General features: G+C 48.7%; 2 protein-coding genes across 9 annotated transcripts in view; both read left to right on the top strand.

The window, feature by feature from the left end:
• The window catches only part of MYO1A (myosin IA), a 22,486-nt gene extending 18,691 nt beyond the window's left edge, over positions 1 to 3,795 (top strand). For 2 of the 3 annotated variants that reach the window (XM_025403324.1, XM_025403325.1), the window contains 6 exons: positions 1,139 to 1,273; positions 2,001 to 2,107; positions 2,444 to 2,576; positions 2,729 to 2,881; positions 3,057 to 3,184; positions 3,435 to 3,795. In XM_025403324.1, the coding sequence (XP_025259109.1) occupies positions 1,139 to 1,273; positions 2,001 to 2,107; positions 2,444 to 2,576; positions 2,729 to 2,881; positions 3,057 to 3,184; positions 3,435 to 3,561 (783 nt within the window). In that variant the 3' untranslated portion in view covers positions 3,562 to 3,795. The remainder of the gene's footprint in view (positions 1 to 1,138; positions 1,274 to 2,000; positions 2,108 to 2,443; positions 2,577 to 2,728; positions 2,882 to 3,056; positions 3,185 to 3,434) is intronic. The other variant, XM_025403326.1, reaches the window with a different exon arrangement.
• On the top strand, positions 3,433 to 24,058 carry TAC3 (tachykinin 3). 6 transcript variants are annotated; one of them, XM_025403328.1, is made up of 8 exons: positions 3,433 to 3,546; positions 17,219 to 17,320; positions 17,904 to 18,022; positions 20,055 to 20,148; positions 20,337 to 20,366; positions 20,849 to 20,902; positions 21,268 to 21,342; positions 23,767 to 24,053. In XM_025403328.1, exons 3-7 carry the CDS (start codon positions 17,909 to 17,911, stop codon positions 21,339 to 21,341), a joined length of 366 nt encoding a protein of 121 aa, XP_025259113.1. In that variant the 5' UTR covers positions 3,433 to 3,546; positions 17,219 to 17,320; positions 17,904 to 17,908; the 3' UTR covers position 21,342; positions 23,767 to 24,053. The 6 variants fall into 6 exon arrangements, 3 of the variants coding, with proteins under 3 accessions (XP_025259113.1, XP_025259112.1, XP_025259114.1); XR_003121886.1 differs by lacking the exon at positions 3,433 to 3,546 and adding an exon at positions 21,429 to 21,609 and having other exon boundaries at positions 17,147 to 17,320; positions 23,767 to 24,058; XR_003121885.1 differs by lacking the exon at positions 3,433 to 3,546 and adding an exon at positions 20,984 to 21,100 and having other exon boundaries at positions 17,147 to 17,320; positions 23,767 to 24,058.

Raw genomic sequence — 24,058 nt, 5'->3', positions numbered from 1 at the left:
ACCTAGAACAGTGCCAGGCACTAAGTGGACACTCAAAAAATGTTGAATAGTGAAAAAAAATGTGAGACCTGGGATCCTGCCTTATAAGGACTCAGTGTCTAGAAAAGGGAGCTGTTTTCCATGCAAATAACTATAGTACAAAGATGAGTGTAGGCAAATTGCTGTGGGGCTTCAAAGAAAGGAGAGGCAATCTGGGGCTTGGGGAATCAGGGAGGGCTTTGAGCTGATCTCCCAGGTTGGCAGAGTTGAGCCAAGGCACACAGTGATCATGTGTGGGCTGGGTAGGGGCATGGGAAAGAGTCCTGTCTGGGTGATGTGCCCGGGGAATGCAGAGGTCCTACGACATGAGGCTGAGGTCTAAGTGTCAGGGAGGAAAGCAGGGAGAGAAAAGCACTTCCAGTGAAACCTTGGGAAAGGCCAGAGAGAAGGAAGAAGAGCATGGGATCTTGGACAGAGGCTGGAGCAAATTGTAACTGACCTCCACTGATTGGATTTTTGACCGTGGTTAGGACCCTGACTATTACTCATTCAGACATGAGACACATTTGCTTATAGTCCCTCTTTGTTGTTCGAGGGTCTGGATCCCAAAGCTTAAGAGAGGAATGGGGGCTCTGAAGTTCTGGGCCTCTTCATTGCCTCCCTGAACCTTCATTTGCTCTTTCTCCTTTGCTCCTTTATTTGTTCCTTCTTCCTTTGAATGGAGACTGACATGTTTGGACTTGACTGATTTGAGAGGAGGGGAAATTTGGTACCTAGCCAACAGCCGACACAGACAGTGGCTGCCACCCGTAGGTAATTGTGAACAGAGGGAATAGAAAGCTACAGGAGCAAAACTTTGAAACCAGCTTTCATATTGGTTCCTCTTACCTCACTGCCCTGGGTAGCAGGTCTCTGGTTGGAACTAATCTTTCTCTCCCTCCAGTCTCCTATTCATGCTCTTACCTCCCGGCCTCAAGCTTGCACCTCACGCTGAAAAAGATCCAGGAGGTGACTCCCTTCCATCTCTTCAGCTCCACCCCTTGCTTCTCACTGTGGGTTAATCTCCTCCTTTGAAGTGGCAGGATCTGGGTGCCAGTGTGCCTGTCAGGAAGTGTTTCTTCTCATCACTCTACTCCCAATCCCCCTGCTCCCAAACCAGGTACAGAAATTCCTACTGGGGCTGAAGAACAATTTGCCATCCACAAACATCTTGGACAAGACATGGCCAGCCGCCCCCTACAAGTGCCTCAGCACAGCGAATCAGGAGCTGCAGCAACTCTTCTACCAGTGGAAGGCAAGTGGATCCCAGGCACCCCTCCTCTCATTTCATCTTTTTTTCCCCCTCACCCTGATTTTCCTCTTTTGCCTCCCTCTTCTATTTTTTTCTCATTAAAAAAATTGTGGTAATATGTACATAACATACAATCTACCATTTTAACGGTGTTTAAGTGTATAGTTCAGTGGCATGAGCGACATTCATGTTGTTCTGCAGCCATCACTGCCATCCATCTCCATACACATTTTTCATCACCCCAAACTGAAACTCTGTACCCATTATGCAATAACCCCCTATTCTCCCATTCCCCTAGCCCCTGATATCCTATAATCTACTTTGTTTCTATGCATTTCACTTTTCTAGGTGCCTCATATAAGTAGGAATCATATCGTATTTGTCCTTTTGTGTCTGGCTTATTTCACTTAGCATCATGTAATTTGTTCTTTTATTCAGGAAATGCTTATTCAGCACCTGTCTGGGTCTAAGCCTTGCCCTGAGAGCTGAGCATAGAGCCCTCCTGGTGCTTTTATTTGATGGTGTCCATTCCCTACCCCAGCCTCCCTCGGTTTCTGCACTCCTCCTCAATGGTCCTCCAGCCCTAGCCTCTCCCTGAGGTGTCTAGTGCCTGTCCTTTTTCCTCAGTCTCTCTCCTCTCCTAGGGTCTTCTAGTCGATGTTTCTCACCTCCCTCCCCAGCCCTGCCCTCCCACTCCATGATTTTAGCTCCTGTTCCTTCTTCCTCACAGTGCAAGAGGTTCCGGGATCAGCTGTCCCCGAAGCAGGTAGAGATCCTGAGGGAAAAGCTCTGTGCCAGTGAACTCTTCAAGGGCAAGAAGGCTTCATATCCCCAGAGGTGAGGGCCTCCCAGACCCTGCACAGCCAGTTCCATCAAGCAGTGCTTCTCAAACTTGAGCCTGCCTCAGAATCACCTGGCAGGATTGTCATCCCCAGGTGCTATGTCCCTCCTCAGAGTCTCTGATCCAGCAGGTCTTGGGGTGGGGACCAAAATTTGCCTTTCTAACAACTCTCCAGGTGGTGCTGATGTCTTGGTCCCAGACTGTGCTCTGTGGACACTGACAGAGGATACATGGATGTGGGGGAAGGGCCCAGGAGGACTCGAATGGGAACTCTGGGGGTGGGGAGAGGCCTGTGGGCTTGTCTCCGCTGCACACCTCCCATGTGTTCTCAGTGTCCCCATTCCATTCTGTGGTGACTACATTGGGCTGCAAGGGAACCCCAAGCTGCAGAAGCTGAAAGGTGGGGAGGAAGGGCCTGTTCTGATGGCAGAGGCCGTGAAGAAGGTCAATCGTGGCAATGGCAAGGTAAGGGTCTGCAGGCTGAACTCCTCCCACAGCTACTGCAGAGCTGTTTTCTGGCATCTGCAGAGTGGATGGCAGGCTGTGTTTGCGCCCTGCCAGGTGGAGTGGGGGCAATTAATCCTGCCTTTCCTTACCCTTTCCTGTTCCGTCCCTAGACTTCTTCTCGGATTCTCCTCCTGACCAAGGGCCATGTGATTCTCACAGACACCAAGAAGTCCCAGGCCAAAATTGTCATTGGGCTAGACAATGTGGCTGGGGTGTCAGTCACCAGCTTCAAGGATGGGCTCTTTAGCTTGCATCTGAGTGAGGTATCAGAGCTGGGTGGGGCAGGCCTTGGACTGGAGAAGGCGGTATGCATCCCAGAGCTGGGGAAGGCTGGAGGTGATGGGGACCAGACCTTTCGCTCTGGGCCTTTGATGTCCCTCAGGTGCTGCTGGAGAGAAAAAATGAATCCCTTTCCTGCTATTTTTCCCTCTTCCTAAGATGTCATCGGTGGGCTCCAAGGGGGACTTCCTGCTGGTCAGCGAGCATGTGATTGAACTGCTGACCAAAATATACCGGGCTGTGCTGGATGCCACACAGAGGCAGCTTGCAGTTACCGTGACTGAGAAGTGAGGCCATGAGTTGGGGGTGAAGGGCGGCTTAGGGTAGACAGCCAGGCTAATGGTCATTGTGACCGGGATCAGAAAGCGAAGCATGTAGGGCAGAGCAGGGTGGGGCTTGGAGGTGTTTCTCAGGCCCCCACCAAGGTTCTTGGGGCCTCAAGCCCTCTGACTCACATGATAGGGGAGCCATCATGGAAATGCGGGAGTCGGGATGAGGGGATGGGCACTAGATTTGGTTTTTCTGTTCCCTCTCCAGGTTCTCAATGAGGTTCAAAGAGAACAGTGTGGCTGTCAAGGTCATCCAGGGCCCCGTAGGTGGTGACAACAGCAAGCTACACTGCAAGAAGAAGGGGAGTCGTTGCCTGGAGGTGACAGTGCAGTGAGGAGGGGGCGCCATGCAGAGACTGCAGCTGCTTCCTCCCAAACCAGCATTAACCCCCTCTGCCCTCCTGTGTGGGAGGGTCTCTAACCCCTCTGATCGTGGGGCATGGCTTGGGGATTAAACTACCCTTGAAGAGGACCCTTGTCCCAAACCCTTCCTGTTCTCTCCTCCAAAAGTAGCTTCCTCCAACCCTCAGCCTCTTTGCTCACTAATAAAACATGTGGCTTGGAAAGGTTCAGTCAGGGTGGGTGGGTCCCTGTTCCCCCTATCTTTTCACCCAGGTGTACTTAGACCCCTGCCCCCATGCCCTTTTTCCTCCTCAAGCTCCTTGGAGCCAGCTAGTGAGGTAATGAGAAAGGAAAAGAAGGGAAATTGTCTCCGGGCTCCTTGACCGGCTGAGCTCTGGGGGGTGTTTAGAGAGACTGTGATGGGTGGAGGGGCTGCGGGGGGAGTTAAGGATGGGGCTTAGGTCTCAGGTGGCCAGTGGACTGATTCATTAAGTGTGTCCCTGGAGGGAAGAAGTGAGCATCCCTATCTTGGCAGAAACTGGGATCCTTTGGCGATTTAGCCTGAAAAGTGGCCCAAGGCTGGAGGGCTTATGTATGCTAGGAGTGCTGCGGAATGCAGGGTCTCCTGAACGTGGGAGAGCGCCATCACCCCCTCTACTCCCACACACAACACAGGGCTGCATCACACCAGCCTCCCCAACACCCCCTTCCTTCTCACACACCCGAGATGCCAAACTGCTGCCAACAGTTATCTTGCTCGTCGCTGTCCCACAGCTGGGGCCTGCAGCAGGTGGCCCTTCACTGGGAGGCTCCCTCATCAAGACCCTCCCATCCCTGTGACCTGGCCCTTTCCTCTCCTCTTCCTTTATTTTTCCTGCATCATCGTCATTATCTTTTTCTCACCCTCCCAACTATCTCACACCGTCTCATTGTCCCTGTTTCTGTGGGCTCTGACTGATATCAATATGTAATATTTTGTAAAATGCTGTAAATATTTTTCTACTCCCCCTCATATCTATTTTCTCATAGATTCTGTCTTGTCTCAGCCTCTCACCATCCTGGCCTCTACCTTTGGGGAACAAGCTGCTCATATATTCACAGTAAAATTTAGATCTGTGGTCTGTGAGAGCTTACCAGGGGCTGCCTTTGTTTTTGTCTCTGGCTGTCTCTTCCTCCTTTCAAGATCTCTACCTTGCCTACCTCTTCCCACTTCCTTCCCTGAACTCACTGTGCCTTGAGACTGGGGTCTCCCTCCACTTGACTTCCATCTGCAGGCAGCTCACGGCCCGGCTATCATGCTGGCCAGGGAGAACTGATTAACTTCTCTTCCTGCCTGCAGATTAATCTGCTCTCCGAGCACAAGCCACTTGCTTCTGGCACACCCTGCTCTAAGCTAAGATAGGACCTGAGGAATCATCTGTTTTCAGGCGGGTGAGGGGCTAGAGCCTGCCTTGTTTGGGAGAAGAGTGGCTCTGTTCAGAATAGGGGTAACTCAGGTTCTGACCAGCCTTCTCCCACCCCCCAACAGCTCTCCCCATCCTTGACTTCTCAGAATCAGGCCGAGAAGGGCCTATCTGGCCGAGAGGGGGGTGGTGACCTGCGCCTCATCGCCCCCGCTTTCCATCTCATCTCCTGCTCCCAGGGCCCAAATTGTCGTCACTTTCCCAGTGAAGTGGTCATTTTCAGAAGCAATTTCAGGAGAACATGCAGCTGCTGCTCCCTATCCTGCATTTCCCTTCACAGGGCTAAAGGCACTGTCAGCTCCCTGGGCTGTGGGTGGTGGGAGAGGGGAAGGGCTAGGGCCCTCACCCCTGTCCTCAATGTGCCCATGATGTGGATGGACTGGAGTTCGAGGAAGGGAAGGCACTCCCCTCCTCTTTTACTCTTCTGTCTCTTCCTTCCTCCTCCTCTTTCCTGTCTCTGCCTCTTTTCTGGAGCCCGAGTGTGTGTTTTCATCCCCTGAAACCAATAGGGACTCAGTTTCCCCACCTGTATTACAGGGTTGGAATTAGCTCCATCACTGTGGGAGAAGCTGGAGTTCTGCTACCAGTCCTCCCCTCCCCAGCCCTGCCTCTTCTCTCCTAGCCCTTTCCCTTCTGCCAGTTCAGCGCTGTCAGAGTCTGGGTTGTTTCGGCCTCTGAGGGGCACAAGCCATCCTGGATTCCCCTAACCCATGAGGAGCCATCCTAGCATCTCACAGCTTAAACCAGCTCTAGTTCAGTCCTCCTGGTTTAGTCCATTTCTTCCCCAGGCTCTGAGGGCCTCTTGTTCCTTGCTCTGTGGGGTTTTCTCCAGCTGTCTCCTGGCTGCAGGACATGGCAGGACATAGAATGCTGTCATCCTTCCACTCTTCATTGGTATCTCCACCCAGTGTCACATATGACCCTAGCCCTGCCCTGCCCTCGCCAGTACCCCTCTGGGATTTTGAGAGAGTCCACAAGTTGTGCCTGTGGTGGATATATTCAGGCCATCTCATGTGCACAAGCTAGAGGGTCTGCTTCTACCTCTGGCCCTTAGTGAATTACTGACTAACCTGTCTCATCACAGCACAACTGTACACACCTTTTCCTGGCCTCATCCCTAACCCGTCGTAGCGGCAAAGAGGGGAAGTTGCAGGGGAAGAGCTGCTAAGGACCCTGGACTCCAAGTACCCTGCTCCTCTAGGCCAGGGACATCATCTGAGATGTGGCTCAAATAAAGGGTGGGTGTTCAAGAAAAAACACTTGGGCACTCTATAGCCGCAACACCCACTTTACGTGTCATTTCCATATGATTTGTAGGCAAAATGAAGCCCAGGCTGTCCTAGCCCTCCAATACCTCCCTCCCTCATCACTTCTCCAGCATAGCCTAGCATTAGCTCTTTCAAGTCTTTGCTAATCCCAGAGATCAAGGGGTGATCAGCTCTCCCTGCCATCCCCTTGTTCCCTGCTCCCTGCCACCATCCTTGGCTCCTGCCATCCTCTTTGAGATGCTGCATCATCAAAGGACATTATTTATGGTGGACCTTTGCTGAAGCCCTGCTTCCCTGGTGCCAGGGCTTGGGAGCAGGGACGGATGGGTTGGTCGGGGAGAGGATTGGATGCAGAGATTGGACCCAGGAGGCTTTTGGTCCTCAGCGCTTGGCTTAACACCTCCTCCTCTTGCACATGCAACTCCCTTCAGCCTGCTTAGCTTGGGCCTCCAGCTCCAGATTGGTGGGGTTAGGAGAGGAGGAGGAGGGAGATGGATGGATCCAATTAGGAACAGCACCTGGGCTCCTCACAGGAGTGAAATAGTCATGCCATTTGCATGTAAACAGCTTCCCACTTCTCATCCTACCAAATGCTCCCAACCCTGGGTCCTGGCCCATGTTCTTTGCCCATATAGCCCAGTAATTAGCTGGGTAATGAGAAGCTTTTAATGAGTCCCATTAGCATCTTGTGTAATAAAGAGGCCTTGAGACCCAGCTGCTGTCCTCACTTTGGGATGAACACGGGTCCCTATGTAGCCAGTGACTTCTGTCAGTACAGTCTAAGTTCTCGGGTGGGGTGGGAGACAAACATTTCAGGACGCCAGCAGCACTTGAGAGGTTCCATGGTGGATTCATGTTTTTGACTGTGATACAAGAAACTTGGCTCTGGCTTCCTTGTTCATTTTGTAAATAACATTTTTTCTTCTTTTAGGAGACAGAGTCTTACTTTGTTGCCCAGGCTGGAGTACAGCAATGCAATTATAGCTCACTACAGCCTCAACCTCCTGGGCTCAAGTGATCCTCCTGCCTCAGCCTCTGGGATAGCTGGGACCACAGGCGTGCGCCACCATGCCTGACTAATTTTTAAAAATGTTTTTGTAGAGATGGGGTCTTACTTGCTATGTTGCTCAGACTGGTCTCGAACTTCTGGCTTCAAGCAATTCTCCCACCTCGCCCTCCTAAAGTGCTGGGAGTATGGGCATAAGCCACCATGTCCAGCCTTGTAAATGTATTTTTATTGAGCACCTATTTTATGTCAAACATTATAAAGTGAGGGATACAGTAGCAAACAAAACAGACAAAAATTCTTGCCATCATGACACTTGTATTCCTGGGTGGGAGTGGTGGTAGAAAGACAATAAGTAAAATACTTAGTGTGGTGGATGTAATAAGTTCATGAAGGGAAAACTGGGAGTGAGATATATGGAGTTTTGGGGTGGTGATAATTTTAAATAGGGTGATTGGGGAAGGGCTTGTTGCACAGATTGTTTTTGTAGTAAATATGTGATAAAGATACAGTTCTTTCCCAATCTCAAGATGTAGAAGAGCAGAAGGTCCCAAATATTCAAGTCTCTTGGAGAGGGGGGCTCCCCAATCCCTCTGGGACAGTTAACTGTTCCCTCACAGGTCAAAGTTTATGCCAGTGCAGTAAAAAAAAGTGGGAGACCTGGGGTGAGACAAACCTGGATTTGAGGCTGTTCTTCACTGATCAGTAGCCATATGTGCTAAAGCAAGTGACTGAACCTTCTGGGCCTTTTTCTCATATGGAAAATCAGAATATTTCCTACTTACATGGTCATGGTGATGATAACCAGATGGACTGCTCCACACCAGAGCACCCTGCAAACATTCAAACCCTGTACCCATTACAAACACTGGGCTGACGGATGGCTCTGGCTTTGCTTTTGCATCTCCGCTGTTTCATTCAGCAGCAGCATCTGGCTCTGGCTCTTGGCTCTGATCCTGGCTCTGACTCTCCCCTAGGGCTCTCTCCCTTGGGTGAGAAATAAGCAGATAATCTCCCTCATCTGTGTGGGGTGTGAACAAGAGGCTTGAAAGGTTAGAGAAGAAGATGCCTGAACTGCAGGGAGACAGATTAGAGTGGGGAAAATGTAACTCTGAGGAAAAAGGGAAGCAATTAAGAGATCAAGGCTGGGGGCGGTGGCTTATGCCTGTAATCCCAATACTTTGGGAGGCTGAGGCTGGAGGATCACGAGATCAGGAGTTCGAGACCAGTCTGGCCAACATAGTGAAACCCCTCTCTACTAAAAGTACAAAAAAATTAGCCAGGTATGGTGGTGTGCACCTGTAATCCCAGCTACTCGGGAGGCTGAAGCAGAAGAATCGTGTGAACCTGGGAGGCGGAGGATGCAGTGAGCCAAGATTGAACCATTGCACTCCAACCTGGGTGGCAGTGTGAGATTCTGTCTCAAAAAAAAAAAAAAAGGAAAAAAAAAAAAAAAGAGATCAAGGCTGGGGAGGGGATGGGGCAGCACAGTTATCGAGTTCTGTTCATCTTCTCTGAGATTACATCAGGAAGCATAAAAGAACTCTAGAAGGATGCAGGTAAGTCCAGCTAATTCAGGGGTCAAGAAGGATTGAGGTGGGAGAGGCATGAGCACTGCTGAGGAGTGGAGGGAGGCTGACACTGGAGCTTTCTTTGCCCAACAGCAGGGGAGGGGTGTGACACTCACAAGGACCAATGTGATGGGGCAGCTCCCTCAGGGAGGGGGACGGGAGAGGACTGGAGGGGATGCTCAGCTCACCTTGTAACCCGCAGGGGCCTGAGCCTGGTGGTCCTAGGTGGGGAGGGGCGCCTGCCTGAAACTGTTTTAGCCCAGGAGTCAAGCCTGAAGGTTAAAAGGCAAGGAGCTGTTGGATGAACAAGGTGGGGAAAGAGGCCCAGGGTCCACATCTACTGAACTGGACTCAGACATGGGAATTGGGGTTGTGAGGGCCAAGACACGTGGCCTCCTAAAAGTTTGCTGAAAATCACTGACGTGAGACTAATTGATTCATAGGAGAAAAGGGAGATAAATTTATTTAATATGTATATATGAGCGCCTTTAGAATGAAGACCCAAAGATATAGGGGAAATTGCCAGTTTATATATATATATATATATATATATATATATATTTTTTTTTTTTTTTTGGAGATGAAGTCTTGCTCTGTCTCCCAGGCTAGAGTGCAGTGGCATGATCTCGGCTCACTGCAACCTCTGCCTGCTGGGTTCAAGCGATTCTCCTGCCTCATCCTCCTAAGTAGCTGCGACTATAGGCATGTGCCACCATGCCTGGCTAATTTTTTGTATTTTTTAGTAGAGACAGGGTTTCCCCATGCTGGCCAGGCTGGTCTCGAACTCCTGACCTTGTGATCCGCCTGCATTGGCCTCCCAAAGTGCTGGGATTACATGCGTGAGCCACCGTGCCCAGCCTGAAATTGCCAATTTTTATGTTTATGTTTTACAAAGTATGGACAGCTGTGTAGCAATATGGCTGGACAGAAGGGCATGCTGTAATGTTAACAGACTGAGTAGGGAAACCCAGGAAGGCCTGTTGAGATTCCTCCTGGCCTCTCACATTCCTTCCTTCTGGGTATGAGGCACGACCCTCTCTGGACGGGGGAGGCAGGGAGTCTTAGGACCTAAATCAAATAAGGTAGGTCAGATAATTTTTTATGGCCAGTTTTTACATAGAGTAATTTTAGGTTTTATGGCTGGCTTTGGGGAAAAGAGGTTCTGGTTTGTATAGCTGGCCTTGGGGGAGAATGGGACCCAGCGACAGGAGGACAGGAGAGGGTCAGAGAAAAACTTCTGCTTTTGAGGTTTCTACTGAGGCCTTCATTTTAGGGTATTGTCTTCTGAGCCCCAGATTTCCTCGGGGTTAAAATTAAAAAAAAAAGTTATAGTCCAGAAATTGAGTTGGTGAATTGTCTTATAAGCCATGGAACTAGTCTCTTAGTCCTGAGAATAGGCCAGTGTAGTTAAATAGTTATTAGTTGTGTCTCATTTTAGGCAGTGGTATTGCAGATGGGCTTCCACCAAAGCCAGGCCTCTATATGATATGAGTAATCAGTTATTTAGTCAAAGGCATTTTTGTCTCAAAAAATTAAAAATATATGAATAAATGAATGTATGTTTCTTATCAGACTAAGTCTGTTCTATCATTAATTCCAAAAGGGAGGAGGGTCTGGTTCCCCCTTCCCATCATGGCCTGACCTAGTTTTCAGGTTAAGTTTACAATACCCTTGGCTGTGAGGAGTGGTCCATTCAGATGGTTAGGGAGCTTTAGAATTTTACTTTTGGTTTACAAAGTCATGTGAATTAAACAGACATTTGAGTTAAAGTTTTTATTTTTTAACAAAATACTTGAAGTAGAGCTTATAGATTTATCCTTTTTTTTTTTTTTTTTTTTTGAGACAGAGTCTTGCTCTGTGGCCCAGGCTGGAGTGCAGTGGCCGGATCTCAGCTCACTGCAAGCTCCACCTCCTGGGTCTACGCCATTCTCCTGCCTCAGCCTCCCGAGTAGCTGGGACTACAGGCGCCCGCCACCTCGCCCGGCTAGTTTTTTGTATTTTTTTGGTAGAGACGGGGTTTCACCGTGTTAGCCAGGCTGGTCTCGATTTCCCGACCTCGTGATCCGCCCGTCTCGGCCTCCCAAAGTGCTGGGATTACAGGCTTGAGCCACCGCGCCTGGCCTTTTTTTTTTTTTTTAAATGAGACAGATTCTCCTTCTGTCACCTAGGCTGGAGTGCAGTGGTGCCATCACAGCTCACTGCAGCCTCGACCTCCAGGGGTCAAGCAATCCTTCTACCTGACTGACTAGCTGGGACTACAGGCGCGTGCCACCATACCTGGCTAATTTATGTATTTTTTGTAGATACAGGGGGTTTTACCATCTTGCCCAGGCTGGTCTTGATCTCCTGGGCTCAAGCAATTTTCCCAACTTGACCTCCCAAAGTGTTGGAATTACAGGCCTGAGGCACTACGCCAGACCAGATTTTTTTTTTTTTTTTTTTTTTTTGTGAGGTGGAGTCTCGCTCTGTCGCCCAGGCTGGAGTGCAGTGGCCGGATCTCAGCTCACTGCAAGCTCCGCCTCCCGGGTTCACGCCATTCTCCTGCCTCAGCCTCCCGAGTAGCTGGGACTACAGGCGCCCGCCACCTCGCCCGGCTAGTTTTTTGTATTTTTTAGTAGAGACGGGGTTTCACCGTGTTAGCCAGGATGGTTTCGATCTCCTGACCTCATGATCCGCCCGTCTCGGCCTCCCAAAGTGCTGGGATTACAGGCTTGAGCCACCGCGCCCGGCCCAGACCAGATTTTTTATTTGTCAGTTTCTAGGTAGTTTTCCCCAACTTCAGACTATCAATTTTGTAATTATCTGTTTTATGTCTTAATTATTAACTAGGCAACTCTAAACTTGTATCTCTAAGACATGACTTTTAGGTGAAATGAGGTAGAAAATGTATATTTCAAAGGCATAGAATTTAGATCTAAATAAAGGTAAAGTTATCTAAATTTTAAGCCATTGTCTTTTCTATTCTAAAAGGTTTTGGAGGTTTGGGTGAGAGAGGGAGATGCCCTTACAAATGGCATTTTTTTTTGTTGTTGTTGTTGTTTTGTTTTGTTTTGAGACGGAGTCTCGCTCTGTCACCCAGGCTGGAGTGCAGTGGCACGATCTCCACTCACTGCAACCTTCGCCTCCCGGGTTCAAGCAATTCTTCTGCCGTAACCTCCTGAGTAGTGGGGATTACAGCTGTGCACCACCACATCCGGCTAATTTTTGTATTTTTAGTAGAGACCAGGTCTTACCATGCTAGCCAGGCTCATCTCGAACTCCCAATCTCAGGTGATCCACTTGCCTCGGCCTCCCAAAGTGCTGGGATTACAGGCATGAGCCACTACGCCCGGTCTTCTCTGAGTTTTTTAAGGAGTCTGAGTCATTAGAAGTCTTTTCTAGATTTTTTTTAAATGTGGTATTGGAGATGGCAAAGAGGAAGGAGGAATAGGGTAGAGTAAAAGTGAACGGGAGAATAGATTTTAAGAAAGGAAGTGAATAGAGACATCAAGCACATTTTTAAAAAAAGATTTTAGTCGACTGAACAAAATTTGTTTAAATAGGATTTAAAGAGAAAACACAGGAAGGCTTTAAAAATATACACATAGCTTGAATATCAGCTTTTAATTAAGCTGACTTCTAACCATGGAGCTCTTTAACAAAAATTCTTTTAAATTTCTCTCTCTCTCTCCCCCTTTAAAACTTTTTGTAGACACGGGGTCTCGCCCTGTTACCCAGGCTAGTCTCAAGCCCAGGGAACTTCTAGGCTAAAGTGATTTGCCTGCCTCGGCCTCCTAAAGTGGTAGGATTACAGGTGTGAGCCACTGTGCTTTGCCTTAAATCTCTTGTTACCAGATTTTAGTTGGGACAAATGCTGATATTTTAAAAATCACATAAATTTTAAGCTGAAAAGGACTGATTTCTGATTAGGAAGGAAACCCTAAGCCACGGCGGGAATTTTAATTATTAAACTGTAAAATGGAGCAGCCTCCATTGTTAATTTTGTATGGAATCCAAAATGGCAGTTTGAGTGTAAAACAGGTCGGGTTTTCATGCTTTAATCAAGACAAGTTTTAAGGATAGCTATGACACTATTATGTGTCCTTTTAATTTGGTCTTTCTATCAATTCTTTAGAACAAGTGATTTTTTTTTTTTAATTTAGGAATTTTAGTCTAAAGGATTTATCTTTTGACCATTGACAATTAGATTTTTTAATGGGGTATTTAATTCCAATAGCGACTTAATCCAAAGGTTTCTTTATGTCAAAGAAGACAGAAGCCCAGGAGGGATGAGACCTTGTGAGACAAAACTCCTCTAGGAGCTTGGAATGTTTGAAAAGACATGTCTTGGGCTCCCAATCTTTTCATACTGGCTATGATGTTACCCGAAAAATCACATCCTTTGGATGGTGGAGACCAAGCAGGAATATCCCCATCTAGTCACGTCATGCTCTCAAGGACATAAGACAAGAGGGAAACCTCTCACCCTGTTTTTATTTCAGGGACTGGCAGCAAAGTTTGTCGTAACAGAAATCAGTCTAACCAGAACCACGAAACTGACTGGTTTGCGGGGCCTGCTCAAACAGTGGGTTGCAGGCCTCTTCTAGCCTAGGGTACCCCTCCTTATGACAGAACACCAAAAGACAAAGACAAAAACAAAGGAAAATGGCAGCAACAACAACAAAAAAGCTATTTCTGAAAGGAACGGGGTCAGGCCGGGTGCGGTGGCTCACGCCTGTAATCCCAGCACTTTGGGAGGCCGAGACGGGCGGATCACAAGGTCAGGAGATCGAGACCATCCTGGCTAACCCGGTGAAACCCCGTCTCTACTAAAAAATACAAAAAGCTAGCCGGGCGAGGTGGCGGGCGCCTGTAGTCCCAGCTACTCGGGAGGCTGAGGCAGGAGAATGGCGTAAACCCGGGAGGCGGAGCTTGCAGTGAGCTGAGATCTGGCCACTGCACTCCAGCCTGGGTGACAGAGCGAAACTCCGTCTCAAAAAAAATAAAATAAATTAAATAAGAAAGGAACGGGGTCAAACAATATGAATACTCACACCACAAAGTACTAAAAAATATATCAGGCTCACTATACCAAGGTTAGTCACACACAAAACCTGTTCTCTCATTAATCTTACATTTGGAAAGGAAAAGGAAAACAATGATTTTTACTGTCCACTCATCCAGAGTCCACAGAGAGAGAGAGGAAAACTGGAAAACTGGGAGTCTGGCAGGAAATTCTTACTCTTCTGCTGGCTTGTCAGGTTCCTGTATGTCCTTCTCTGCGGCTTCCAGAAAAGCACAGTAGCTTTGGTGGTCTTATTTGTGATGCCAAACTGTGGTCTTGGCCCCCTAAAGTTTCAGTGAAAATCACTGACATGAAGCAGATTAATAGGGAAAAAGGCATACAAATTTATTTAATATGAATGGGAGCCTTTAGAATGAAGCCTTGCAGCTATAGGGGAAATTGTCTATTTTTATGTTTAGGTTTAACCAAGTACGGACAACTGTGTAGAAATATGACGGGACAGAAAGGGCATGATCTAATGTTAACAGATTGAGTGGGGAAACCCAGCAAGGCCTGTCTGTTGAGATTCCTCCTGGCGTCTCTCATTCCTTCCTTCTGGGTGTGGGGCAGGACCCTCTCTGGAATTCTGGAATGGAGGTCTTATGACCTAAGTCAAATAACGTAGGTCAGGTAATTTTTTTTTTTGAGACGGAGTCTATCTCTGTCAATAGGCTGGAGTGCAGTGGTGTGATCTCGGCTCGCTGCAACCTGCGCCTCCTGGGTTCAAGCCATTCTCCTGCCTCAGCCTCCTGACTAGCTGGGATTATAGGTGTGTGCCACCACGCCCAACTAATTTTTGTATTTTTAGTAGAGACGGGGTTTTACCATGTTGGTCAGGCTGGTCTCAAACTCCTGACCTTGTGATCCACCTGCCTCAGCCTCCCAAAGTGCTGGGATTACAGGCGTGAGCCACTTTTTTTTTTTTTTTTTTAGAAAGTTGTATTTTGGGCTTTTTAGTTTGTTTTTTTTTTTTTTTTTTTTTTTTTTGAGACGGAGTCTTGCTCTGTGCCCCAGGCTGGAGTGCAGTGGCGCGATCTCGGCTCACTGCAAGCTCCGCCCCCCCGGGTTCACGCCATTCTCCTGCCTCAGCCTCCCAAGTAGCTGGGACTACAGGCGCCCACCACCTCGCCCGGCTAATTTTCTTGTATTTTTAGTAGAGACGGGGTTTCACCGTGTTAGCCAGGATGGTCTCGATCTCCTGACCTCGTGATCCGCCCGTCTCGGCCTCCCAAAGTGCTGGGATTACAGGCTTGAGCCACCGCGCCCGGCCAACTAGCTTGTTTTTTAATTAGATTATTGACTTTAGGGTGGAACCCTTTAATAAACAGGGGGAAGAAAACATAGTTTTTAGGGCCTTATATTTAAATGTGTAAAGCAGGCATAGCTGGAAGGCAGAATACAGATCCTCACCCATCAAGGATCCCATTTTTATATTGAATCCTAGGCCCCCCCAAAGAGGGAAATGTCATGGGACAAGATGTGTGGCATTTTTATTGAGTGCCCCACTGTAAAGATGCTCCCCCAAGGCTGGCAGGCAGCCCAGTGCCGATTAGCCCACTCTGTGCTTAGCTTATTTTTATTTTTATTTTTTTTGAGGTGGAGTCTTGCTCTGTTGCCCAGGCTGGAGTGCAATGGCGTGATCTTGGCTTGCTGCCTCCCAGATTCAAGCGATTCTCCTGCCTCAGCCTCCTGAGTAGCTGGGATTACAGGCACCCACCACCACACTCAGCTAATTTTTTGTATTTTTAGTAGAGATGGGGTTTCAACATGTTGGCCAGGCTGGTCTCGAACTTCTGACCCCAAGTGATCCGCCCACCTCGGCCTCCCAAAGTGCTGGGATTACAGGCGTGAGCCACCACGCCCTGCATGCTTAGCCTATTTTTAATGGGAGTTTCATCCTCAATGGTGAGTGCTTTCATTGTCCTTAGGTGCCCCAAACCATGTGTTTAAAAATTTAAATGCACAAAGAAATAAGTAGCCGTGTATAGTAGTAATAATTTGTTGTGAATAACTGTCATAAGTCATCTCTAAAACTGTATTTTTTATCTAGTTATTATATATGACTAGCTATACGTCTAGTTTTTTTTTTGTTTTTTGAGATGGAGTCTCATTCCGTCGCCCAGGCTAGAATGCAGTGGCCGGATCTCAGCTCACTGCAAGCTCCGCCTCCCGGGTTTACGCCATTCTCCTGCCTCAGCCTCCCAAGTAGCTGGGACTACAGGGCCCGCCACCTCACCCAGCTAGTTTTTTGTATATATATATTTTTTTAGTAGAGACGGGGTTTCACCGTGTTAGCCAGGATGGTCTCGATCTCCTGACCTCCTGATCCGCCCATCTCGGCCTCCCAAAGTGCTGGGATTACAGGCTTGAGCCACCGCGCCCGGCCTGGTTTTTTAAATAATACAAAGTAATTTATTTTTGGCATCCTCAAAAACCAAAGAGATTAGGTAATGTAGTGTAGAAGAGAGCAGAGTTTTAGACCTGAGAAGAATCTGCCCATGACTCTTGAAACTCCACAACGAAAGTAGGAGACCCCAAAAAAGGGGTGAGTGTCATCTTTTCTGAGGTTTTTTTTTTTTTTAGATGGAGTCTTGCTCTGTCACCAGGCTGGAGTGCAGTGGTGCAATCTTGGCTCAGCCTCCTGAGTAGCTGGAACTACAGGCATGCACCACCGTGCCCAGCTAATTTTTGTATTTTTAGTAGAGACAGCATTTCACCATGTTTGCCAGGATGGTCTTGATCTCTTGACCTCGTGATCTGCCCGCCTTGGCCTCCCAAAGTACTGAGATTACAGGCGTAAGCCACCACTCTCGGCTGGTCAGATAATTTTTTTGGCCAGTTTTTACATAGAGTAATTTTAGGTTTTATGGCTGGCTGTGGGGAAAAGGGGTTCTGGTTTTTATAGCTGGTCTTGGGGGAGAATGTAACTGAGTGACAAGAGGACAGGAGGGGGTCAGATAAAAACTTCTGCTTCTGAGGCTGCTGTTGAGGCCTTTATTTTGGGGTATTGTACAGTGTCAAACCATACACAAACCATACACAGCAGCCAGCTCGGGTGCTGTTAGGAAATGGGCTTATTGCTGGGTCTGTGGGGTATGTGTGTGTTGTGTGTGTGGCTGCTTCTGCATCCTCCTCCCCCCCGGCAGCCTCCCCACCTCCCCTCCAGCCACCCTGGGATTGGTGACTCTCAGCCCCTCCCCTCAGCTCCCCTAGACCCACCCAGAGCCTTTATCAGGGAGCTGGGACTGAGTGACTGCAGCCTTCCTAGATCCCCTCCACTCGGTTTCTCTCTTTGCAGCAGCACCGGCAGCACCAGTGTGTGAGGGTAGCAGGCAGCGCTCCCAGCCAGTTCCCTGATCCTGCCAGACCACCCAGCCCCTGGCACAGAGCTGCTCCACAGGTAGGCGGTCGGGAGAATGATGGATGGACTGGAGCTGGCACCAGGGGACAGGAGCCAGCGTCAGGAGGGAATAAAGCAGATGGCAGCCTCTGATAGGGGAGCAGGGGACTGGGAAGGTGAGCAGAAAGCACCTGTAGGGCCGAGAGCTGGTTAGTGTTTGGAGCCTGTGGCTATAGACTCATTCTTTCATACCAGAAAGTTTTTGCCTAAGTCTTGGGATTATCTAGTACTGGAAAATAGCATCCAGGATCCCTCCTCCAGCTCACTAAGGAAACAGACCAGTCCATGTCCTATAAATCTACCATCTTCCTTGGGAGCTAGAGTCCCCTGGCACCACTATAGCACTGCACATCTCCGGGGGAGATGTCTGATGGGGGAGCAGGGAAACTAAGCCCAAGGGCTCTACCCCCTTCTCAGAAATACTTTCCACCCTCTCTCCAGACCAGGGCTTGGACAGTGGAGTTGGGGGCTGGGAAAGCAGGGTCAGGCCAAGCTGCTGGTAATGAATGTCTCTTGTGCCTTCACCCACGCTGTATCTTCCTCTTCTCTCCCTTACCTGAGTCCTGTCCCTTTGCTCTCCCAGGCACCATGAGGATCATGCTGCTATTCACAGCCATCCTGACCTTCAGCCTAGCTCAGAGCTTTGGGGCTGTCTGTAAGGAGCCACAGGAGGAGATGGTTCCTGGTGGGGGCCACAGCAAGGTAAATCTCACCGGGCAGAGTACTGGGGACATCACGGGAACCTGGGACTCTGCCTGTCTGGACAGTTGTAGTGTGGAAGCTGGGGTGGGTGGGTTGTCCATCAGAGAGCATTTTTCCTCCCTTTCGATTTCTTTGTTTCTCTGGTCCTCTCATGTTCCCACTATCTCCAGCTGTGTTTGTGTCTCTGTATCTCTGCATGTCTTTGACACCTTGTACATAAAAGGTGCCCTACAAATATGATGTTTGGTAGGTTGATTGATGGGAGACTTGGTGATTGGATGGTACTGTGAGGGGTGAGCTAGGGTGGTCTAAGGCTCTCTATGGTCTACCTCAGACCCCATTTGCAAGGGACAGATCCCTTCTACTCCCTGGATAGTATGAAACAGTCAGAATTTCTTTCCCAAATGGTCATTTGTGTGCTATTTTACCTATCAGTTATGTATATTGTTTTATTTTCAAAATGCAAATAAATTCCCTTATCTTTTGCTCATCCACTCCCAGTAACCTCAGGTGCTTCTAAGATCCCAACCCCTTCCTTCTCTTTTCTCCCTTGCCTGCCTCTATCCTCTGCTTAGTCAGGATAGGAAAACAACAACAGCAAAAAAACCAGGTTGAACCTCGATTTCCACAGTTCCTCTACGAAAAAGAATAGGAATTGTCAGGGTAGGGATACAGGGGGAGAATAGGGAGGGAGTCTTTTCAAGGTTTTGAAATGACAGCAATTACATCGGTACAAATGCTTTTAAGATGATTACGGGTGGGACTTATTACAAATTCAATGCATGAAGTTTAACTGCCTCTTCAGCTCAAATCTGTTTAGCATCTCATTACAGGAGGTGGGCAGAGTATTCAACAATTTGGGAAAAGTGGCTGCCTGAACGCCACATGCTGGGCCAAGGGAGATATTGCCAGGGTAGCCTTGCAGGTGGCAGTGGTTGTGCCATATCCAAAAGGCCAGAACCATTAAAAAAAAAAAAAACAAAAAAAAACCACCCAGGCCCAGGGAGTGCCAAGTATGGGCTGGACACCGTTTGGAGCCACAAAGTTCCAGCCCAGGATAGTTAGAATATCTGGGTTTTTCTGAGACAAACTTGTTCCAGGACTTTGGCCAATGAGATGTCCCCTCTGCCCCTCTTGGTCAATGAATGAGAGGGATTGCCATCGTACCCCTTCTCCCTGAGAGTCTGTAAGGATGAGAGAAATTGGGGCAGGAAGAGGATAGTATATAGGTGTGCCTAGGCAACTGCGTTGGTATGTGTGAGGGTGCGTTCTGTGTAAATGCACTTCTGTGTGTGCACAACAGCCCAAGGATGCATGGCTTCTGGAAAGAGAGGCACTGCCAAGACTTGAGATTTGAGGTGAAAATCTCCAGCCATGATCATTGTTATTGTTTCTCTGCAGTTGCAATTAACTGGCTGTGTGGTGTGTGCCCACCACCCTGCTGTGCCCAAGTTGCTAAAAAAAAAAAAAAAAATCACAGGGACAATCAAGAGCCCGTGCTGGGCAGCAGCTCTAGAACTTGGGGTTCAGTTGTGGAGAGAAGACATGCCTTCTGAGCATGTTGCCTTCCTGGAATTCTAGACCTAGGGCCGAAAAGGGAGAGGGAGAGGGAGAGAAAACTAGAGGCAGAAAGCCATGGAGAATAGAGAAAGAGGCGGTGGAAAACAGGGAGAGAAACATCCGTGGACATCGTGCAGAGTGGGGGAATCAGGGGCAGATGTGCGCCTCTAACCTCACCATGCCTGTGAATCACCTAGGGGGCTGCTTAAAATGCAGATTCTGTCTCAGGAGGTCTGGGGTAGGACCAAAAGTCTGCATTTCTAACAGGCTCTGCATAGTGCTGGTGTTGCTGTTGGTCCACAGGTCGCTCCTGGAGCACCTACTTCTCGTCCAGTGTGAACCAGAGGAAATTCTGAAAGAAATCGGGTATCGGATTCAGGATGGGCTCAGGAAGAGGCTGTTTCTTGTGGGAAAAGGATGAGTGGATCCGGGTGGGAGCCTCCTGCCTCAGCCCTCTTTGTTTCTTCCCTAGAGGGATCTGGATCTCTACCAGCTACTCCAGAGACTCTTCAAAAGCCACTCATCTCTGGAGGGATTGCTCAAAGCCATGAGCCAGGCTAGCACAGGTAGGAGGCGGCCCTAGGGGAGAGGGGAGTGAGGGGCAGGATTCTGAAGATGAGAGGCCTGGGAGATCCTTTCAGATGGGAGGGAGATGGGGGATAGCTTAGTGAATCGGTGAGGGTTGTGATCTGAACCCCCTCTCATCACTGTCCAACTTCACTCCCCATTTAGACATTTGTTCTTGGTTTCACAGATCCTAAGGAATCAACATCTCCCGAAAAACGTGAGTAGCCTCTTCTCCCTCCCTATCTCTTGCCACTTTCCCAGAGCTCTGTGGGGCATTGGGCCCAGGGGCCATTTTGTCCAGCCCCTTCTCACCTGGTACAAACAATATGCCAGCTCCCACTGCTCAGCCAACCTTTCCTGAAAGGGAGAGCCATCCAGAACTAGGAGGAAGCTGGTGTGAGGGGCATAGTGGACTCTCCCTCTGCTGGTTGGTCATTGGAAAACAAGAGGATCTCTTGGTGGCCCTGAAGATTCCAAGTCAGGCACCTGCTAGAGGAGAAAATTCTTGAAATGTGGAGGAAGGAAAGGTGGGCAGAGAGAGTGGGTTTAGGGGAGACATGTGCTAACTGTGAGGAGTCATGCTTTGACAAGAAAAAGGAACAGAGACCAGAAACCCAGTCTCAGAAGTATTGACCCATGTCTGGGAAGATGCATCACTTTCTCATAATCACTGCTGACAATGTTGGCCCTTTTCTGCAGGTGACATGCATGACTTCTTTGTGGGACTGATGGGCAAGAGGAGCGTCAAGCCAGGTAGGAGTGTGTGGGGGTACAGTGGAAGGGCTTAGGGTACTGGCAGAGTATGATAGAAGTCACGTGCCCCATATTCACCAGAGGGAAAGACAGGACCTTTCTTACCTTCAGTGAGGGTTCCTCGGCCCCTTCATCCCAATCAGCTTGGATCCACAGGCAAGCCTTCCCTGGGAACAGAGGAGAGGAGACCTTTATAAGGTAGACCTGCTGTAGTTGGGAGGAAGGACAGGGAGACTCTGCTTCTCCCCAGTCTCCCAACTCTGTCTTTGAACGCTGCCCTTCATAGCCAGCCCTTTGCTGTTGGATCAGGGTGTAGTTCACATTCAGAAAGATCCCTCTTACTTACACTGTTCGCTTTACCCTAGACTCTCCTACTGATGTGAATCAAGAGAACGTCCCCAGCTTTGGCACCCTCAAGTATCCCCCGAGAGCAGAATGAAGTAAGGATTGTTCATTAGAGAGGGGAGAGGGGACTGGGGAGGGGGCTGTGGGGGTTGCCAGCTGTGCATTTCCTCACATGCTACAGGTATTAAAGCTCATAGATTTGCCCTGAAATACACTGCCAGTGCCCAGCACACTGTCGGTCAAACACAAAGACACTTAGAGGCATGTGTATATGTGTGTGTGTGTGTGTGTGTGTGTACACATCCTCCCGTCTTTCATCTTTTTCCTCTGGATCATGGACCTCAGCTGACTATTGAGCAGGAGTGAGTGTTGGGAGATGAGGAGAGAGGGGCTTCTCTGATGGGTAACTTCTATTGTTTGGACTTCATTCTTTTGTGATCTATGCAAAAAGATGGAGAGATTATTATCTGATAATTACAAATACCACAACCAATTCACAGGCAAGCATTTGCCTCCCAGGCAGGCTGAGCCTTTTGGATCACTCAGAATCCTGGGTTACTGGGTCCAGAGGGTAGTCATACACAAGGATGATTCAGGAAGAAATGCAAGGAGCTCTGAAATCTAATGGGAGTAGCAGGAAACCATATCTGAATCTCTCTCTTTAGCGTAATGAATAGGAACATGGCCTCAATGTGAATCCTGGATCTGCCACTCTATCTGTATCTTTTTGGCAAAGTTACATACCCTCCTGTGCCTCAGTTTCCTCATCTGAAAAATAAAAGTGATAATAGTATCTCGCAGGGTTGTGGTTTTGAGGATTGAGTATAGATAAAGTGTTCAGAACAGTGCCGGGTGCATAGTGCTGTGTGCCAATTTTATAATAATTGTCCCAGTCTGGGGGGTGTGGGGGATGTCCTAATGTTTCCCCTGACTAGCTCTGTCTGGACCCCAGGCCTGAGTGGGCTGACAGATTCCTCACTTGGTATGCAAGTGTGAGAGTCCCCCAGGGAAGTGTCTAGTCAAAACACGAACCTTCCGCCTTGACACTGTCTTACTACACATAGCAATAGCAGCTCTGCCAATGGCTTTCTTTTCACTAGCTTCCAAAGAAGTGGGGCGAGGGGAGTGAAAACGAGAGGGAGAGGGATTGGGAAGGCTCTTAATCATGAATAGCCTCCTGCCTTTCTTCCTGTGTCCCTGTTACCCATACTCATTGGTCTCAAGGTGGCATGCCCAAGACCCAAGGAGCTGGTGCTTGATGATGCTGCCTGTGCATGAATTCCTGGGACCAGAGACTGGGTCTGGCCCCCCATTTAGTGTTGGGTGAGAGGGCACAAAGAGCTATAATAACTGTAACTCGCTGATTACATGGTAGTTACTGTATCATTTTGCTCTCATTAGATGGTTATTTCAGTCCTGCCGACGGCCAGATAATTATACAAGCAGCTATATCTGGATGACATACTCTCCTCCAGCGTTATGCACTGGCCATAAAGATAATTACAGTGCAATTTTGCTATAGCATTTTATACAAATGGCAAAAACAAGTGTATTGTGGAAATCTACTTTTAATGCTTGTTTGTGCATCCAGGCTCTTTCAGAGGGACCCATAATTGCAGCCTTCATAATCTTACCACTGAGGGAGCATTCCCAACCTGTTAGGTGTCAGGCAGAATAGGACATAAGGTTTCTGGGAGCCAGCATTTAAAGATTACATGAGATGGATCAGCAAAGATCATTGTGTCATCTGATTTCATTCATGTGAAACTGTTGAAAAAGGAAGTAGGCCGGGCGCGGTGGCTCACGCCTGTAATCCCAGCACTTTGGGAGGCTGAGGCGGGCGGATCACAAGGTCAGGAGATCGAGACCACGGTGAAACCTCATCTCTACTAAAAATACCAAAAAAATTAGCCGGGCGCGGTGGCGGGCGCCTGTAGTCCCAGCTACTCAGGAGGCTAAGGCAGGAGAATGGCATGATCCTGGGAGGCGGAGCTTGCAGTGAGCTGAGATTGCCGCCACTGCACTCCAGCCTGGGGAACAGAGCAAGACTCCGTCTCAAAAAAAAAAGAAAAAGGAAGTAATCCCTGGGCCTGTCCTTTCTCTAGGAGGTTTCTGGGAAGAGGAGGAACTGGATAAGGCAAGGGGAGCATTCCTAGTAGGGCACCTTGGACAGGGCTGTGTGTATGTGTGGCTCATGGGGGTGCCAGGATGGCATGAACTTAGTTCCTACTTCTTTGGTCCGCATGGGCCCCACTGGCCATGCACACAGGTGTGTAGAGTAATGTAAATATGGCAGCTGGGAAGGTGCAAGTACCTGCTGCTAGGAGAGTTCCATCCTCAGGCCCAAAGCCTGCAGGGCAGGCTGAGGGTCAAGATTCTTGTTCTTTCCTCTCGCACAAACGCCCCTCCCCTTCTCTCCTGCTGCCCCAGCAGGTTTTAGTGGGAGTTTTTTTTTTTTTTACAGGACATAAGATGTGATTTCAGTGTTTTTTGTTTGTTTGTTTGTTTTTTGTCCTCAGCACTCCACTTCCGGACTCCTGGACTGCATTAGGAAGACCTGTTTCCCTGTCCCAATCCCCAGGTGCACACACTCCTGTTACCCTTTCTCTTCCCTGTTCTTGTAACACTCTTGTGCTTTGACTCCTTCTCCGTCTTTTCTACCTGACCCTGGTGTGGAAACTGCATAGCGAATATCCCCAATCCCAATGGGCATTGACTATAGAATCCCCTACAGTTCCTGTAGTGTCCTACATTAAAAATATAATGTCTCTCTCTACTCCTCAACAATAAAGGATTTTTTCATATGGATGA

The sequence above is a fragment of the Theropithecus gelada genome, chromosome 11, assembly GCF_003255815.1.
Source record: "Theropithecus gelada isolate Dixy chromosome 11, Tgel_1.0, whole genome shotgun sequence".
In the NCBI taxonomy this organism is placed as follows: Eukaryota; Metazoa; Chordata; class Mammalia; order Primates; family Cercopithecidae; genus Theropithecus; species Theropithecus gelada.
The sequence above is the reverse complement of the archived record's forward strand: the minus strand, read 5'-3'. Positions and strand labels throughout refer to the sequence as shown.

Coding starts and splice junctions, on each gene's coding strand:
- TAC3 (XM_025403328.1), top strand. CDS start 17,909: ATGAGGATCATGCTGCTATTCACAGCCATCCTGACCTTCAGCCTAGCT. Junction 18,023..20,054: donor CTGGTGGGGGCCACAGCAAG/GTAAATCTCACC, acceptor TTTCTTCCCTAG/AGGGATCTGGATCTCTACCA. Junction 20,367..20,848: donor ATCAACATCTCCCGAAAAAC/GTGAGTAGCCTC, acceptor CCTTTTCTGCAG/GTGACATGCATGACTTCTTT.